Source organism: Macaca thibetana, chromosome 16 (genome assembly GCF_024542745.1).
Source record: "Macaca thibetana thibetana isolate TM-01 chromosome 16, ASM2454274v1, whole genome shotgun sequence".
Classification (NCBI taxonomy): Eukaryota; Metazoa; Chordata; class Mammalia; order Primates; family Cercopithecidae; genus Macaca; species Macaca thibetana.
In genome coordinates this window covers 1264293-1278847 of record NC_065593.1, presented here as the reverse complement: position 1 = coordinate 1278847, position 14555 = coordinate 1264293, and the positions used below count along the sequence as shown (strand labels likewise).

Sequence of the window (14555 nt, the reverse complement as noted above, 5' to 3'; positions counted from 1 at the left end):
ATGTGGAGAAATAGGAACACTTTTACACTGTTGGTGGGATTGTAAACTAGTTCAACCATTATGGAAAACAGTATGGCGATTCCTCAAGGATCTAGAACTAGATGTACCATATGACCCAGCCATCCCATTACTGGGTATATACCCAAAGGATTATAAATTATGCTGCTATAAAGACACATGCACATGTATGTTTATTGCGGCACTATTCACAATAGCAAAGACTTGGAATCAACCCAAATGTCCATCAGTGACAGATTGGATTAAGAAAATGTGGCACATATACACCATGGAATACTATGCAGCCATCAAAAAGGATGAGTTTGTGTCCTTTGTAGGGACATGGATGCAGCTGGAAACCATCATTCTTAGCAAACTATCACAAGAACAGAAAACCAAACACCGCATGTTCTCACTCATAGGTGGGAACTGATCAATGAGATCACCTGGACTCGGGAAGGGGAACATCACACACCGGGGCCTATCATGGGGAGGGGGTAGGGGGGAGGGATTGCATTGGGAGTTATACCTGATGTAAATGACGAGTTGATGGGTGCTGACGAGTTGATGGGTGCAGCACACCAACATGGCACAAGTATACATATGTAACAAACCTGCACGTTATGCACATGTACCCTAGAACTTAAAGTATAATAATAATAAATAAATTAAAAAAAAAAAAGATGCATATACCCTTAAGATCTTTAAGGGAATTTGAGGCACCACCTTAAATCTTTCTGAGGTCTTAAGAAAGGGTCTTACACTGACAATCTTGGCTTCACCTTCAGACTGTGTTCTCCTGGCAGCACCCTGGATTTGATCTTATCCCAGAGGCCATTTATCTCAGCAATACAGGTGCCCCTCAAGTTAGGATGGGGTTATGTCTGGATGATGTTTGCATTTGTTATGACTGATATTTTCAATTTATAGGCCATCATAAATTGCAAATATCAGAAGTTGTGGGTGGGTTTTCCATTTATAATAATTTCCATTTACAGTGACTTTATCCTGATGTAACCACCCCTGTAAGCCAAGAGGCTTACACATACCATTTTGTTACTCAACACATATCATTTTCACACTATTATAAAAAGTCAGAAAATGGTGAGTCGAACCATGCTAAGTCAAGGACTGTCTATATTTGGGAATCTGACATGTGGAGAGGCTATAAAAAGGAAACAGATACTTGAACCCAGAAAGTCCTGGTTCCTTTATATGTAGTCGTCTTTCTTTAGCTTATCTCTTGCATTGGTTTTACTTTCAGTGGCTGTGTAGTAACAGTGCAATTTCCTTCAGGTTCCAGTATCATTTTCTTCACTATCCGTGAAACCCTTCCTACCATCTTCTTCGAGGACCATTGGGCTTCCACAAACAGTCTCTTTAAGACTCTTCTTGTTTTCATGCTTATTCTTCTGTAGGTCCTTTCATCTTCCACTTAACTCCTGGTCCAATGATAATCCAACATGTTTTAGTAGTTTTTGTTGTTTTGTTATGCATTCCATATGTAGTGTCAATATCTGTATTAGTTATTTTTTGGTATATAACAAAATGCAGTGTTTCAAAACAACATCTATTTTGTTCACAGTCTGCAGTTTTAGGCAAGGCTCAGTGGGGCCAGCTCACTTTTTCTTTACTTGGCATCAGCTGAGGCAACTTAAAGCTGAGAACTAGAATCGTCTAAAGCCTTGTTCATTCACCTGTGCAGCATTTGAAGCTGGCTTTTGGCTGGGACGTTAGTTAGAGAAGTCAGCTTGAACACCTACCTACATGAGGATTCACGGTGTGGTTTGGGCTTTCTCACAGCATGTTGGCTGCATTTTAAGGACAAGTGTCCCTAGAGAGAAAGAGTCAAGTAGAAGCTGTATGACTTTTTGTAACCCCACCTTAGAAGTCACCCAGCAGTTCTGCCACATTATGTTCACAAGAAGCCGGTTGTCAATGCCAGCTTGTATTCAGGAGAGGGAATATCATGGGAGAAGTGGCAAGCAATTTGTAGATGTTTTAAAACCACTGCTTCATTTACCTTTATAAAATAAAAAACAATCATAATTATTTCCTCTAAAGGAAAGCAGTTCTGTCCAACTCAGCACCACTGAAATTTCAGTGCAATTTTTTGTTGTCATTGTTTAATGTGCTCCCTTATTTTGTGTAAAGTAACAATGAATTACAAGACTATACTACTGAATTAAGCCATTTTTCTTCAGAAAAATGGTGTGGATCATGCCATTGAACTTTTATACTAGGAGATGTGATTGCTTCTTAATTCCAAGTATCATTACTCTTTGAAATGTAACTCAAATTAGCATAAGACATTTGCAGTTCAGCAAAAGGCTTATGGTATTGGAATCCATTTTTTTTCAAGATTTATTCATTAGAGTCTTATTTTCAGAGTCTTATTATGGGAGCCATTTATTGACTCAGGCCCAAATAATTCAATATGATGCCCTTAAAACTTCATTACAAATTATGGAGAATGATAGTGGGTTACAGCAATAAGAGACTTTGTGCTAACGGGGTGACTTAGAGCCATTTTAAGGAGGACAGCCATGAAACAATCATAGGAAAGCAGAAGTCTAAGATCAAGTCCAAATGTTGTGTGGCAAAGATGATGAAAGTAAAGGACAAATTTTTGTGAATTCTGGTGATTTTAACTTTGTTTTTAATTTTCTGAGTAATCCAAGGGTCTGTATTTTATGAATCTATAACAGTATAGGTAACATTTTATTGCAACTGAATTTATTTAAAATATTATTAGTTTTATGTTAGACCATTCTCAGTCTACCTTCTTCATTACAAAACTATATTGTTTTACTCATGCAGGTTGACCTTATAGAAGCACAGGAAACTGCACCTTTACGATGTCTACATCTGGATGCAGAGAATGAAGTTCTTCAACTTCAACAGACATTATTCTCTATGAAAGCAATACGAAAGCAATGTGAAACACTACAGAAGAATAAGAAGCAGCTGAAACGAGAAGTAGTAAACCTCAAAAGTTATATGGAGAGAAATATGTTAGAATGTGTTGAAGCTGAACAGCATAAACTGTTGATTGAAGAAAAAGCAAAGAAAGAGATAGCAGAAAAATTAAACGAAGCCATTCTCACCTTGCAGGTTGGTTTATTTATCTGTAATGTGCTTTCATTCATTTCACTGCAAATTTTATTTTGGATATATACATCATACGTGTTTTCTCTACTTTCCTGACAGCAATTTCTTTGGTAGACTTCTAGAAGGAAGGTGGTATTTGTTTCTCCATTTAAATATTTTCGTTTCCTTCATTCTTATTCTTATAACTAAATTGATCTTCCATAATAATAATTATCACTAGAGAATCATTTGATTACTAAAGCCAGTTGGCATAATACAAGACTAATAGAAAAAGTAAAAAAAAAAAAAATTGTGATTTAGAAATTATACCATACTGTTGAACTGCTTTTAAGTTACATTGTTCCACTTTTAAAATGTAAACTTGATTCTGTCATTCTTTGCAGAATTGTTCTACAATTCAGATTCAATTATTAATGCAGTTGGTACTGATAATATGTTAAGCTTGAACTTCTTTCTTTCTTCACATTGTTCTTAAAATTGTTCTCTGAATCACATACTTAAAATTGTTCTCAGAATCACTGACTCCGAACAAAAGGAAACAAATATACAGTAATTATTCAGGTTATAATTACTTTTAAAATGTTCCCTTTTAATTTATTTTAGAAACAAGCAGCAGTATCTCAAGAACAGTTAGCACAGTTAAGGGAGGATAATACTACTTCAGTAAAAACTCAGATGGAACTCACAATCAAAAATCTGGAATCTGAAATCTCCAGAATAAACACTTCATCAGCCGACTTTAATAAAACCGAATTAGAAAGATATAAGGAACTCTACCTAGAAGAAGTAAAAGTTAGAGAATCCTTGTCAAATGAACTGAATAGGTAAGTCAGTACACAGAATCATAGAAAATAAGTTAAGCTCATTAATTTGCCTTCAAAAGCATAACTTTTAGTGAAACAGATTCAGGAGATTTGTGGGAAGTGAAAGCTTACTAGATTATACAATTTTGGAAAATTGTAAATTATAAATAGTAAATAAGCTTAACCTTTAAGTAAAATTGAAAATAGTAAATGAACATAACCTTTAACATCTTAGTCCAGGACAGTTCATGTCTCTCCAGCTTTTGGTTTTACGTGACTTCCCCCCACCCCTTAATATTCTTATATAGTTAACCTGATCTATTAGGGTTTCAGCTAAGTATTTGTGAAGCTTCATAATTTAGACAGTGATGCCATTATAAAACTTGCTTGTCCGTATTCCCTTTATTTGAAATATTAATGAATTTAATTTTTGGAAGATGACAGCTGAAAACCGAAAGGGTCAAGTACGACTACTCTGGGCACATTCTGGCACTCAGTAAATTCACTTTGCTTGATTGTGATCATTAGAGGGTGCCTTGAGAAGAAGTGTTCTGTGTCGTTTTCCACTCCACATAAAGGCACACCTGTGAAGTAGAGAATGATTAACATAGAGTTGAGGGGAAGTACAACTTACTAAGTGATCAAAAATAACACCTTGGTCAGCCTGAGCGGGTATGTGGAAGACAGAAAAGGCAGGCCCCACCTCTGGTGCATGGGCCACAGTGTTAGGAGCTGATTGTCCTCGATGCTGCCTTAGTTCTCTTTGATTTCAGCAGTCTTATTCTCCCCTAGGAAAAGTCGCCCTGAATGATTCCTCAGTGACAAATGCTCAATTTTTTTCCAGATAATGGGTGAAAAGTACAAGGGCGGTGAAAACAATTGTTTGAAAATGTCTTTGAGAGATAGTTTTTTAGAAAATCTCTGTTTTACAGACATTTCTCAAAAGAAGACATTCATACAGCCAACAGACACATGAAAAAATGCTCATCATCACTGGCCATCAGAGAAATGCAAATCAAAACCACAATGAGATACCATCTCACACCAGTTAGAATGGCGATCATTAAAAAGTCAGGAAACAACAGGTGCTGGAGAGGATGTGGAGAAATAGGAACACTTTTACACTGTTGGTGGGATTGTAAACTAGTTCAACCATTATGGAAAACAGTATGGCGATTCCTCAAGGATCTAGAACTAGATGTACCATATGACCCAGCCATCCCATTACTGGGTATATACCCAAAGGATTATAAATTATGCTGCTATAAAGACACATGCACATGTATGTTTATTGCGGCACTATTCACAATAGCAAAGACTTGGAATCAACCCAAATGTCCATCAGTGGCAGATTGGATTAAGAAAATGTGGCACATATACACCATGGAATACTATGCAGCCATCAAAAAGGATGAGTTTGTGTCCTTTGTAGGGACATGGATGCAGCTGGAAACCATCATTCTTAGCAAACTATCACAAGAACAGAAAACCAAACACCGCATGTTCTCACTCATAGGTGGGAACTGATCAATGAGATCACTTGGACTCAGGAAGGGGAACATCACACACAGGGGCCTATCATGGGGAGGGGGGAGGGGGGAGGGATTGCATTGGGAGTTATACCTGATGTAAATGATGAGTTGATGGGTGCAGCACACCAACATGGCACAAGTATACATATGTAACAAACCTGCACGTTATGCACATGTACCCTACAACTTAAAGTACAATAATAATAAATAAATTAAAAAAAAAAAAAAATCTCTGTTTTACTAAATACAAGTATTTCTAGCTTGTATTTTTACTTTTAGTTTTTTAATTGTATATATTTAAGGAGTACAATGTGATGTTTTGATATATTTATATGCAATGAAATGGTTATTTTGTCAAGCTAATTAATATCTTCATCATTTCACATAGTTACCCTTGGAATACAAGTAATTCTAATGGCATCTTAAGAATCTTGTAAGTAGAGTCATTCCAGACAGGCAACAAGTGTTAACTGTGAAGCGATACATCATTGATAGTCTTTTCTGTCCCCTCCCTCCTTTGAACTACTTGTTTGTTAGAAATCCCCCTAGAAACATATGTACTTCTTTAGAACAATGTTAAAACTATAATTGGATACAGTAGGCATGCTCTAACACATTTTCAGAGTTAAAACACGGCTTATGGTATATTCTATTTACTCTTATGGCAACTTTTAGAACAATTGAAGTCATTTAGGAATCATTTAGGAAAAAAGGAAATACTAAGCGTTTGTCTTTTGCAATCTTCATAGAACTAATGAGAAGATAGCAGAGGTCAGTGCACAACTTACTGTGGAGAAAGAGCTGACCAGATCTCCATTCGCTGCTTGTAGTACAAGGCCCATCCTAGAGCCACCTTGTGCTGGAAATCTTAATGATAGTGAAGATCTCAACAGAAAACATATTCCAAGAAAAAAGAAGTCTGCTCCTGAGAGCATGGAGAGCTACTTGTTGAAGGTTAGTTATCTTTTTTCCTTTGGTGTTCACATGTCTGATCTAATTCTTGTATGTTATTTGGTGAAATACTCAGTTACTTAATTGTCTGGTGTATGGTCAAGTAAAGGTAATAATTATCTGTGTTAATAAAGAGAGGAGACAGAAATTTTACAGTTATTTTTAAGTCCCTGGAGCTCTCATTCATAAGAGATTACTCCTTTGTTAACTTTATTCAATAAACGTAACCAAACTGACACATTTTAAATTTCTTTAAAAACTGCAATTAAGTTAGATTTTAACCAAAGGTATACTTTGATGTGCTTTGTCTTACTAACTGATTTTACTTTGTCTGGGGTTCACTTTTAAAGGGTTTAGTGTGCGTGGGGTCACTTTTAAAGTTTTTCTGCATCATCTCAGATTTTCTACCCCTCATCATATGTGAATGATTGGTGTCCAAACACTAACCACACATGGATGTTTATTATTTAAAAGGATCCAAGGTGAATACTTTTATATGTTATATAAACCTGCAACACTTGATTAATCTGTTCTTTAAGTTAAAAGTTTTGTGATTTTCTTACATGAGTACATCTGGTTATAAAAATTTGTATAAAAATTGCTATTGCATTTACAGTGTTTTAATCCCAATTTTAGTAAAATGTGTCTATTGTTATGTGGTTGTACAGTGGTTTTGAAATAGTTAAATGAAACAAATATTTGAATTTTTAAAGTAAAGCTCACATAAGTTATGTCTCTCTACTTGGCCATAACTGGAGTGATTGGTGACTAAGATGGCAATGATATCTAGAGTCCTTCAATAGCAAATGTGACCAAACAGAATCAATTCTGTTCTTTTTTTTTTTTTTTTTGAGACGGAGTCTGGCTCTGTTGCCCAGGCTGGAGTGCAGTGGCCGGATCTCAGCTCACTGCAAGCCCCGCCTCCCGGGTTCACGCCATTCTCCTGCCTCAGCCTCCCGAGTAGCTGGGAGTACAGGCGCCCGCCACCTCGCCCGGCTAATTTTTTTTGTATTTTAGTAGAGACGGGGTTTCACCGTGTTAGCCAGGATGGTCTCGATCTCCTGAACTCGTGATTCGCCCGTCTCGGCCTCCCAAAGTGCTGGGATTACAGGCTTGAGCCACCGCGCCCGGCCGAAAGGACTTTTTAAAAGTCACTTAATATTTGCCTGTTTTTACTTCTGAAAATAGGTAAAGCCACCCCGGCCTTTAACTGGCCAGGAAAAAATTGGAACCATCAACACTCAAAACCCCTTTCCTAAGCTTTTGGGTTCCCATCCCAGAGGCACTCCCTCCCTGTGTTCTGGGTCTGTCCTTTTTCCCTCTGCTTTTGCATCTGACCTGGGATCTCTTTCCCAAAGGCAGCTGCCCTCCACTGTCATTTATGTGGTGAAATATTCAAGGATCAGGGAAAGGCTGGAAGAGAATTGATGTAGGGGGAGGCCACTCTGGGTTGGAAGATAGGCAGTGACTTCTACCATGTACTCTTATTGAAGAGTTTGGAGAGAAAATGACCTTTACTTAAAGTTGTTATACAAAAAGTATTCTCTCTCTACAGAGTTATGATTTCTTCAGTATTGCCGAGACCAGCTCGGTCGGGGAGACCCTAACCCAGTGGCACTAGAGGAATTAAAGACACACACACAGAAATATAGAGGGGTGAAGTGGGAAATCAGGGGTCTCACAGCATTCAGAGCTGAGAGCCGTGAGCAGAGATTTACCCATGTATTTATTAACAGCAAACCAGTCATAAGCATTGTTTCTATAGATATTAAATTAACTAAAAGTATCCCTTATGGGAAATGAAGGGATGAGCCGAATTAAAGGAATAAGTTGGGCTAGTTAACTGCAGCAGGAGTGTGTCCTTAAGGCACAGATTGCTCATGCTACTGTTTGTAGCTTAAGAATGCCTTTAAGCGGTTTTCCGCCCTGGGCGGGCCAGGTGTTCCTTGTCCTCACTCCAGTAAACCCACAACCTTCCAGCGAGGGCGTTATGGCCATCATGAACCTGTCACAGTGCTGCAGAGATTTTGTTTATGGCCAGTTTTGGGGCCAGTTTATGGCCAGATTTTGGGGGACTTGTTCCCAACAAGTATAAAAGTAAGCAATTTGTTAAGATTATTTCATTTTTATGTTAACAAAATTGAGGTGTTATGAAAATATTTGTGAATGGGGTATAAAGAAATAACAGAATCTATTACATTAGAAATATTTAGCCAGAAGAGTGTTTCGGAGAAAAGATAAAAACATTACAGTAGTAGTGTCTTAATTTGAATCATGTAAAAATGTACTTTTTATGTAGTGTTTATGAATGACAATATCTAGTGTTCTTTGAAGAAAGGCTTTCTTCTTTATCTGGTGTTGAATTACTACTTTTATATGGTCTGGCTGGTAATGCTGTTGTCATGTTACTTACTCTATAAAGCCTATCTATAATGTTTTTGTCACAGAAATGTTATGGAAAGGAGTCTCAAAATATTGGTAAACCTGTTAGTAAAAAAAAAGAAAAACTGACTTGACACCTAAAATTTGTAAAGGCATTAGATATCATTATCGTTATCACCATAAACTATCTCAGACCCTGTTCTGGACATTTAGTGAGAGAATACCTATTCTACAAAAGGTTTAAATAAGAGCACTCTAGATAGAGACACTGGCAATAAGTTTGAAATATTCCCACATCTTTCATAATTAAGTAGATAACTATAACTTGCCAGATGCTTAAAAAAATGGGTACTAATTTCTGAAAAGAAATCAAAGTTGCGGTTAAATAACTATATTGTTTTCCTAGTTTTTAATTCTAGACATTACTGAATCAAAGAAACTAAGATTGAAAACTGGCTCTAACCTATATTCTTGTTTTCATGTAAATTTTTTGAAATCTTTGCATCTATATAAATAAAGAAATGTTAATCATAATAAATATCATAATATTTTTCCAGTGGAACTTTCACATGGCATCACAACAATACTGCTTTCTTCAAGTATGTATTAAAGATTCTGTGCTGAATTAATAGCAAAGAACATACTTTAAAATTACTATTTTCTAAAAGTGGATAATGGAGAGTTCATTTTAAGGAACTATTCATTAGAGTGAAAAACTGATTAGACCTTGATAAAAGGCAGAGTTTTGATAAGAATGGGAAAGTAATGAATTCATTGCAAAATATGACTTGAATTATTTAACCTCTGTACTAATAAGGGAAAACATCACACTTTTGAAATGATGTAGATCCAACAGACCAATATTAATTGTACTTTTGTGAGATTAAACGGCATAACACATATATGTTCTCCATTATCTAAACTTAAAATAGGAATTTATGTGATTTTCTTAAATATAAGCATTCTTCAAGTTAGGTCTGGTCTCTAAAAGTATTATTTAAAGGCCATGTTTTGTAATTGATGCTCCTTACCATGATAATGTCTCTTCTTAAACATTATAAATAATATTTGTCTTATTTCAGATGCAGCAGAAGTTGCAAAATGATATAACTAGAGAAGTAACAGGTATGTTACCAAAATTTATGAATTAAATTTGGATTAAGTAATATATGTCTAAAATAAACTGCAAATGATATCCCTTTCCATTCTTGGGCTAATAGATACTACATTAAATATTCTTTCTTATACACATCTGATGAAAGATGTGAAAAATTGAACATGTATAATGAAGAGCGTACTTATGCCTCATGAATTCATCACATTCCATAACTTGAAAAAGAAAAATCAAGAAGTCTGGCTCTATACTTCACTTCTACCATCCCTATGGAACTGTCAGCCAGCACACAGAAGCTATTCTCAGAAAACAAAGGCATCATCAGCTTCTCAGGGTTATGGTAGTGATTTTTAAGGCCAAAACACTCCAGTCTCATCTAGTAACCTAGTCAAGCAGTTACAGTTTATAAACAGTCACTTGAGAGGTAATACTTTAAGTCTCCAGTCATTTACAGTGTCATTGGTTTACTTTTGCCCTCAGGAAATGTTCCAAAATTCTTAACATGGAATATAAACACCCACATTCATTTGGTTCTTGTCATGTTACTCAGGTTTATCTCTCACCACTAACTGTACTCTGCTGCTTTGCTCCAGCATCCAGCCAAACTGGACTGCACAGAACTCCACAGTGGGGGGATCGGTGGTGATATCCCCTTTTTCATTTTTTATTGCATCTGTTTGATTCTTCTGTCTTTTCTTCTTTATTAGTCTTGCTAACGGTCTATCAATTTTGTTGATCTTTTCAAAAAACCAACTCCTGGGTTCATTGATTTTTTTGAAGGGTTTTTGTGTGTGTGTGTCTCTATCTCCTTCAGTCCTGCTCTGATCTTAGTTGTTTCTTGCCTTCTGCTAGTTTTGAATGTGTTTGCTTTTGCTTCTCTAGTTCTTTTAATCGTGGTGTTAGGGTGTCGATTTTAGATCTTTCCTGCTTTCTCTTGTGGGCATTTAGTGCTATAAGTTTCCCTGTACACACTGCTTTAAATGTGTCCCAGAGATTCTGGTATATTGTGTCTTGGTTCTCATTGGTTTCAAAGAACATCTTTATTTCTGCCTTCATTTTGCTATTTACCCAGTAGTCATTCAGGAGCCGGTTATTCAGTTTCCATGTAGTTGTGCGGTTTTGAGTGAGTTTCTTAATCCTGAGTTCTAATTTGATTGCACCGTGGTCTTCGAGACAGTTTGTTGTGATTTCTGTTCTTTGACATTTGCAGAGGAGTGCTTTACTTCCACCTATGTGGTCAATTTTGGAATAAGTGTGATGTGGTGCTGAAAAGAATGTATATTCTGTTGATTTGGAGTGGAGAGTTCTGTAGATGTCTATTAGGTCTGCTTGGTGAGACCAGAGTTCAATTCCTGGATATTCTTGTTAACTTTCTGTCTTGTTGATCTGTCTAATGTTGACAGTGGGGTGTTAAAGTCTCCCATTATTATTGTGTGGGAGTCTAAGTTTCTTTGTTGGTCTCTAAGAACTTGCTTTATGTATCTGGGTGCTCCTGTGTTGGGTGCATATATATTTAGGATAGTTAGCTCTTCTTGTTGAATTGATCCCTTTACTATTATGTAATGGCCTTCTTTGTCTCTTTTAATCTTTGTTAGTTTAAAGTCTGTTTTATCATAGACTAGGATTGCAACCCCTGCCTTTTTGTTTTCCATTTGCTTGGTAGATCTTCCTCCATCCCGTTATTTGAGCCTGTGTGTGTCTCTGCACGTGAGATGGGTCTCCTGAATACAGTACACTGATGCGTCTTGACTCTTTATCCAATTTTCCAGTCTGTGTCTTCTAATTGGAGCATTTAGTCCATTTACATTTAAGGTTAATATTGTTATGTATGAATTTCATCCTATCATTGTGATGTTAGCTGGTTATTTTACTCGTCAGTTGATGCGGTTTCTTCCTAGCATTGATGGTCTTTACAATTTGGCATGTTATTACCTATCATCTGAAGCCTTCTTCTCTCAGCTCGTCAAAGTAATTCTCCGTCCAGATTTGTTCCATTGCGGGTGAGAAGCTGCGTTCCTTTGGAGGAGAAGAGGCACTCTGATTTTTAGAATTTTCAGCTTTTCTGCTCTGGTTTCTCCCCATCTTTGTGGTTTTATCTACCTTTAGTCTTTGATGATGGTGACGTACAGATGGGGTTTAGGTGTGGATGTCCTTTCTGTTTATTAGTTTTCCTTCTAACAGCCTGGACCCTCAGCTGCAGATCTGTTGGAGCTTGCTGGAGGTCCACTCCAGACCCTGTTTGCCTGGGTATCACCAGCAGAGGCTGCAGAAGAGCAAATATTGCAGAACAGCTAATGTTGCTACCTGATCCATCCTCTGGAAGCTTCATATCAGAGGGGCAGCCGCCTGTATGAGGTGTCAGTCAGTCCCTGCTGGGAGGTGTCTCCCAGTTAGTCCACTCCAGGGTCAGGGACCCACCTGAGGAGGCAGTCTATCTGTTCTCAGATCTCAAACTCCATGCTGAGAGAACCACTACTCTATTCAAAGCTGTCAGACAGGGATGTGTAAGTCTGCAGAAGTTTCTCCAGCCTTTTGTTCAGCTATGCCCTGCCCCCTGAGGTGGAGTCTACAGAGGCAGGCAGGCCTCCCTGAGCTGAAGTGGGCTCCACCCAGTTTGAGCTTCCCGCCACTTTACTGACTCCAGCCTCATTAATGGTGGATGCCCCTCCCCCAGTCTCACTGCTGCCTTGCAGATGGATCTCAGACTGCTGTGCTAGCAGTGAGCTGGGCTTTGTGGGCATGGGACCCTCCTAGCCAGGCGCAGGATATAATCTGCTGGTGTGCCATTTGCTAAGACCGTTGGAAAAGCACAGTATTAGGGTGGAAGTGTCCCATTTTTCCAGGTACAGCCTGTCACAGCTTCCCTTGGCTAGGAAAGGGAATTCCCCAACCCCTTGTACTTCCTGGGTAAGGCAATGCCCTGCCCTGCTTTGGCTCACACTCCATGGGCTGCACACTGTCTGACAAGCCCCGGTGAGCCCCAGTGAGATGAACCCAGTACCTCAGTTGGAAATACAGAAGTCACCCGTGTTCTTCATTGCTCACATTGGGAGCTGTAGACTGGAGCTGTTCCTATTTGGCCATCTTGGAACCTCCCCAGATTCTTATCTAATAATAACTTATCATTGTAGTCATACATACTTTTCATTCTTATTAACACTGAAAAAACTCTCAACTCTTTTTTACTGACTTACGCTTAGTTAACTATGAGATATATAGAATATAATTCTTTGGCCAGGCATGTTGGCTCACATCTGTAATCCCAGCACTTTGGGAGCCTGAGGCAGGCAGATCACTGGAGCCCAGGAGTTTGAGAGTAGCCTGGGCACCATGACTAACCCTGCCCCTATAAAAAATACAAAAACTTGCCAGGCACAGTGGCTCATGCCTGCAGTTCCAAGTACCTGGGTCCGAGGCAGGAGAATTGCTTAAGCCTGGGAGGACGAGACTGCAGTGTCCTGTGATCACACCACGGCACTCCAGCACAGGTGAAACAGTGAGACCCTATCTTAAAATAATAATAATGATAATGATAATATAATTCTTGCTTTTTCTTTTCAGCTGCTACTAAATGTGAACCTGAACCATATGTAGCTTCTCCTCCAGAATCTGCATACCAGAAAAATCTGAATCAAGATCCAGTGTTGGAAGCAACAAAAGAATATGCACAGATTTTAAGCAGAAAATACATGATCTGAAAGATAAGGCAATTTTATTTCTGGGCTGTTGACATGATATTTTGTTTCCCATTAAGTATATGATGTGAACATTTTTACTAAAGGGAAATATTCTGTATTATACATGTCTGATGAAAATTTGTATAGTATTTTAAATAATGTTTCTTGGCCTCTTCAGCTAACTTTTAAGTGATTTTGCGAATGAAAACCACTATTATTGAGTTTTACTTACTCAAACCACCCAAATGTTAGCTGTTTAAACAGCCAAATAATCAAGTTGCCATTAACAATTTAGTGGAGTCAACTGATGGCTTATTTATATTTTATAATTTTTATCTTTATATATAGTGATAGATTTAAGTTTAGATAGACATTATTTTGGTATACTGGTACTGTGGTCATTGTCAATGTTTGGATGTATTGCAATTGTTATAGTGCAATAAAACTTAGATAATTTTAATTTTAAGCACTGATTTATATAGATCTTTTCCTGTGGAAAAATAAGGTTTGCCTAAGCCTTTTCATTTTTTCTATTTATTGTTTCATTTCTTTATTTGATTAACTTTTGGGAAACAGTCTTAAAATTGCAGAAAACTTCCACATTTTAAGAAAAATAACTTTCCCCCTGTGGGCCATTTGAGAGTAAATTGCTCACATTATGCCATCACATCTGATATCTTTAGTGGGCATTCCCACAAGTCAGGACATTTTACATAACTACTTCATAACCAGAAAGTTGACATCAATACATTTGATCATTTAATTCTCATTTCCTTTTCAAGTTTTGTTAATTGTCTATAATGTTCTTTGCAGCAAAAAGATCTCATTCAGGTCCATGAATTGCATTTAGTTGTCATGACTCTTTCAGTCTGAAACAGTTCCTCAGTTTTTCTTTGACCTTTATGACCTTAAATCTTTTGAAGAGTAAAGTCCAATAATACAGAATGTTCCTCCATTGGATTTCTCTGAATTTTTTTATAAGATTTAG

The 14555-nt window shown here is 37.4% G+C and overlaps 1 protein-coding gene across 7 annotated transcripts in view; it reads left to right on the top strand.

The window, feature by feature from the left end:
* The window catches only part of CCDC144A (coiled-coil domain containing 144A), a 108099-nt gene extending 94413 nt beyond the window's left edge, over positions 1 to 13686 (top strand). For all 7 annotated transcript variants that reach the window (XM_050763860.1, XM_050763856.1, XM_050763861.1 and 4 more), the window contains 5 exons: positions 2818 to 3111; positions 3712 to 3932; positions 6193 to 6397; positions 9859 to 9901; positions 13452 to 13686. In XM_050763860.1, the coding sequence (XP_050619817.1) occupies positions 2818 to 3111; positions 3712 to 3932; positions 6193 to 6397; positions 9859 to 9901; positions 13452 to 13588 (900 nt within the window). In that variant the 3' untranslated portion in view covers positions 13589 to 13686. The remainder of the gene's footprint in view (positions 1 to 2817; positions 3112 to 3711; positions 3933 to 6192; positions 6398 to 9858; positions 9902 to 13451) is intronic.
* The last annotated feature ends 869 nt before the right edge of the window (positions 13687 to 14555 follow it).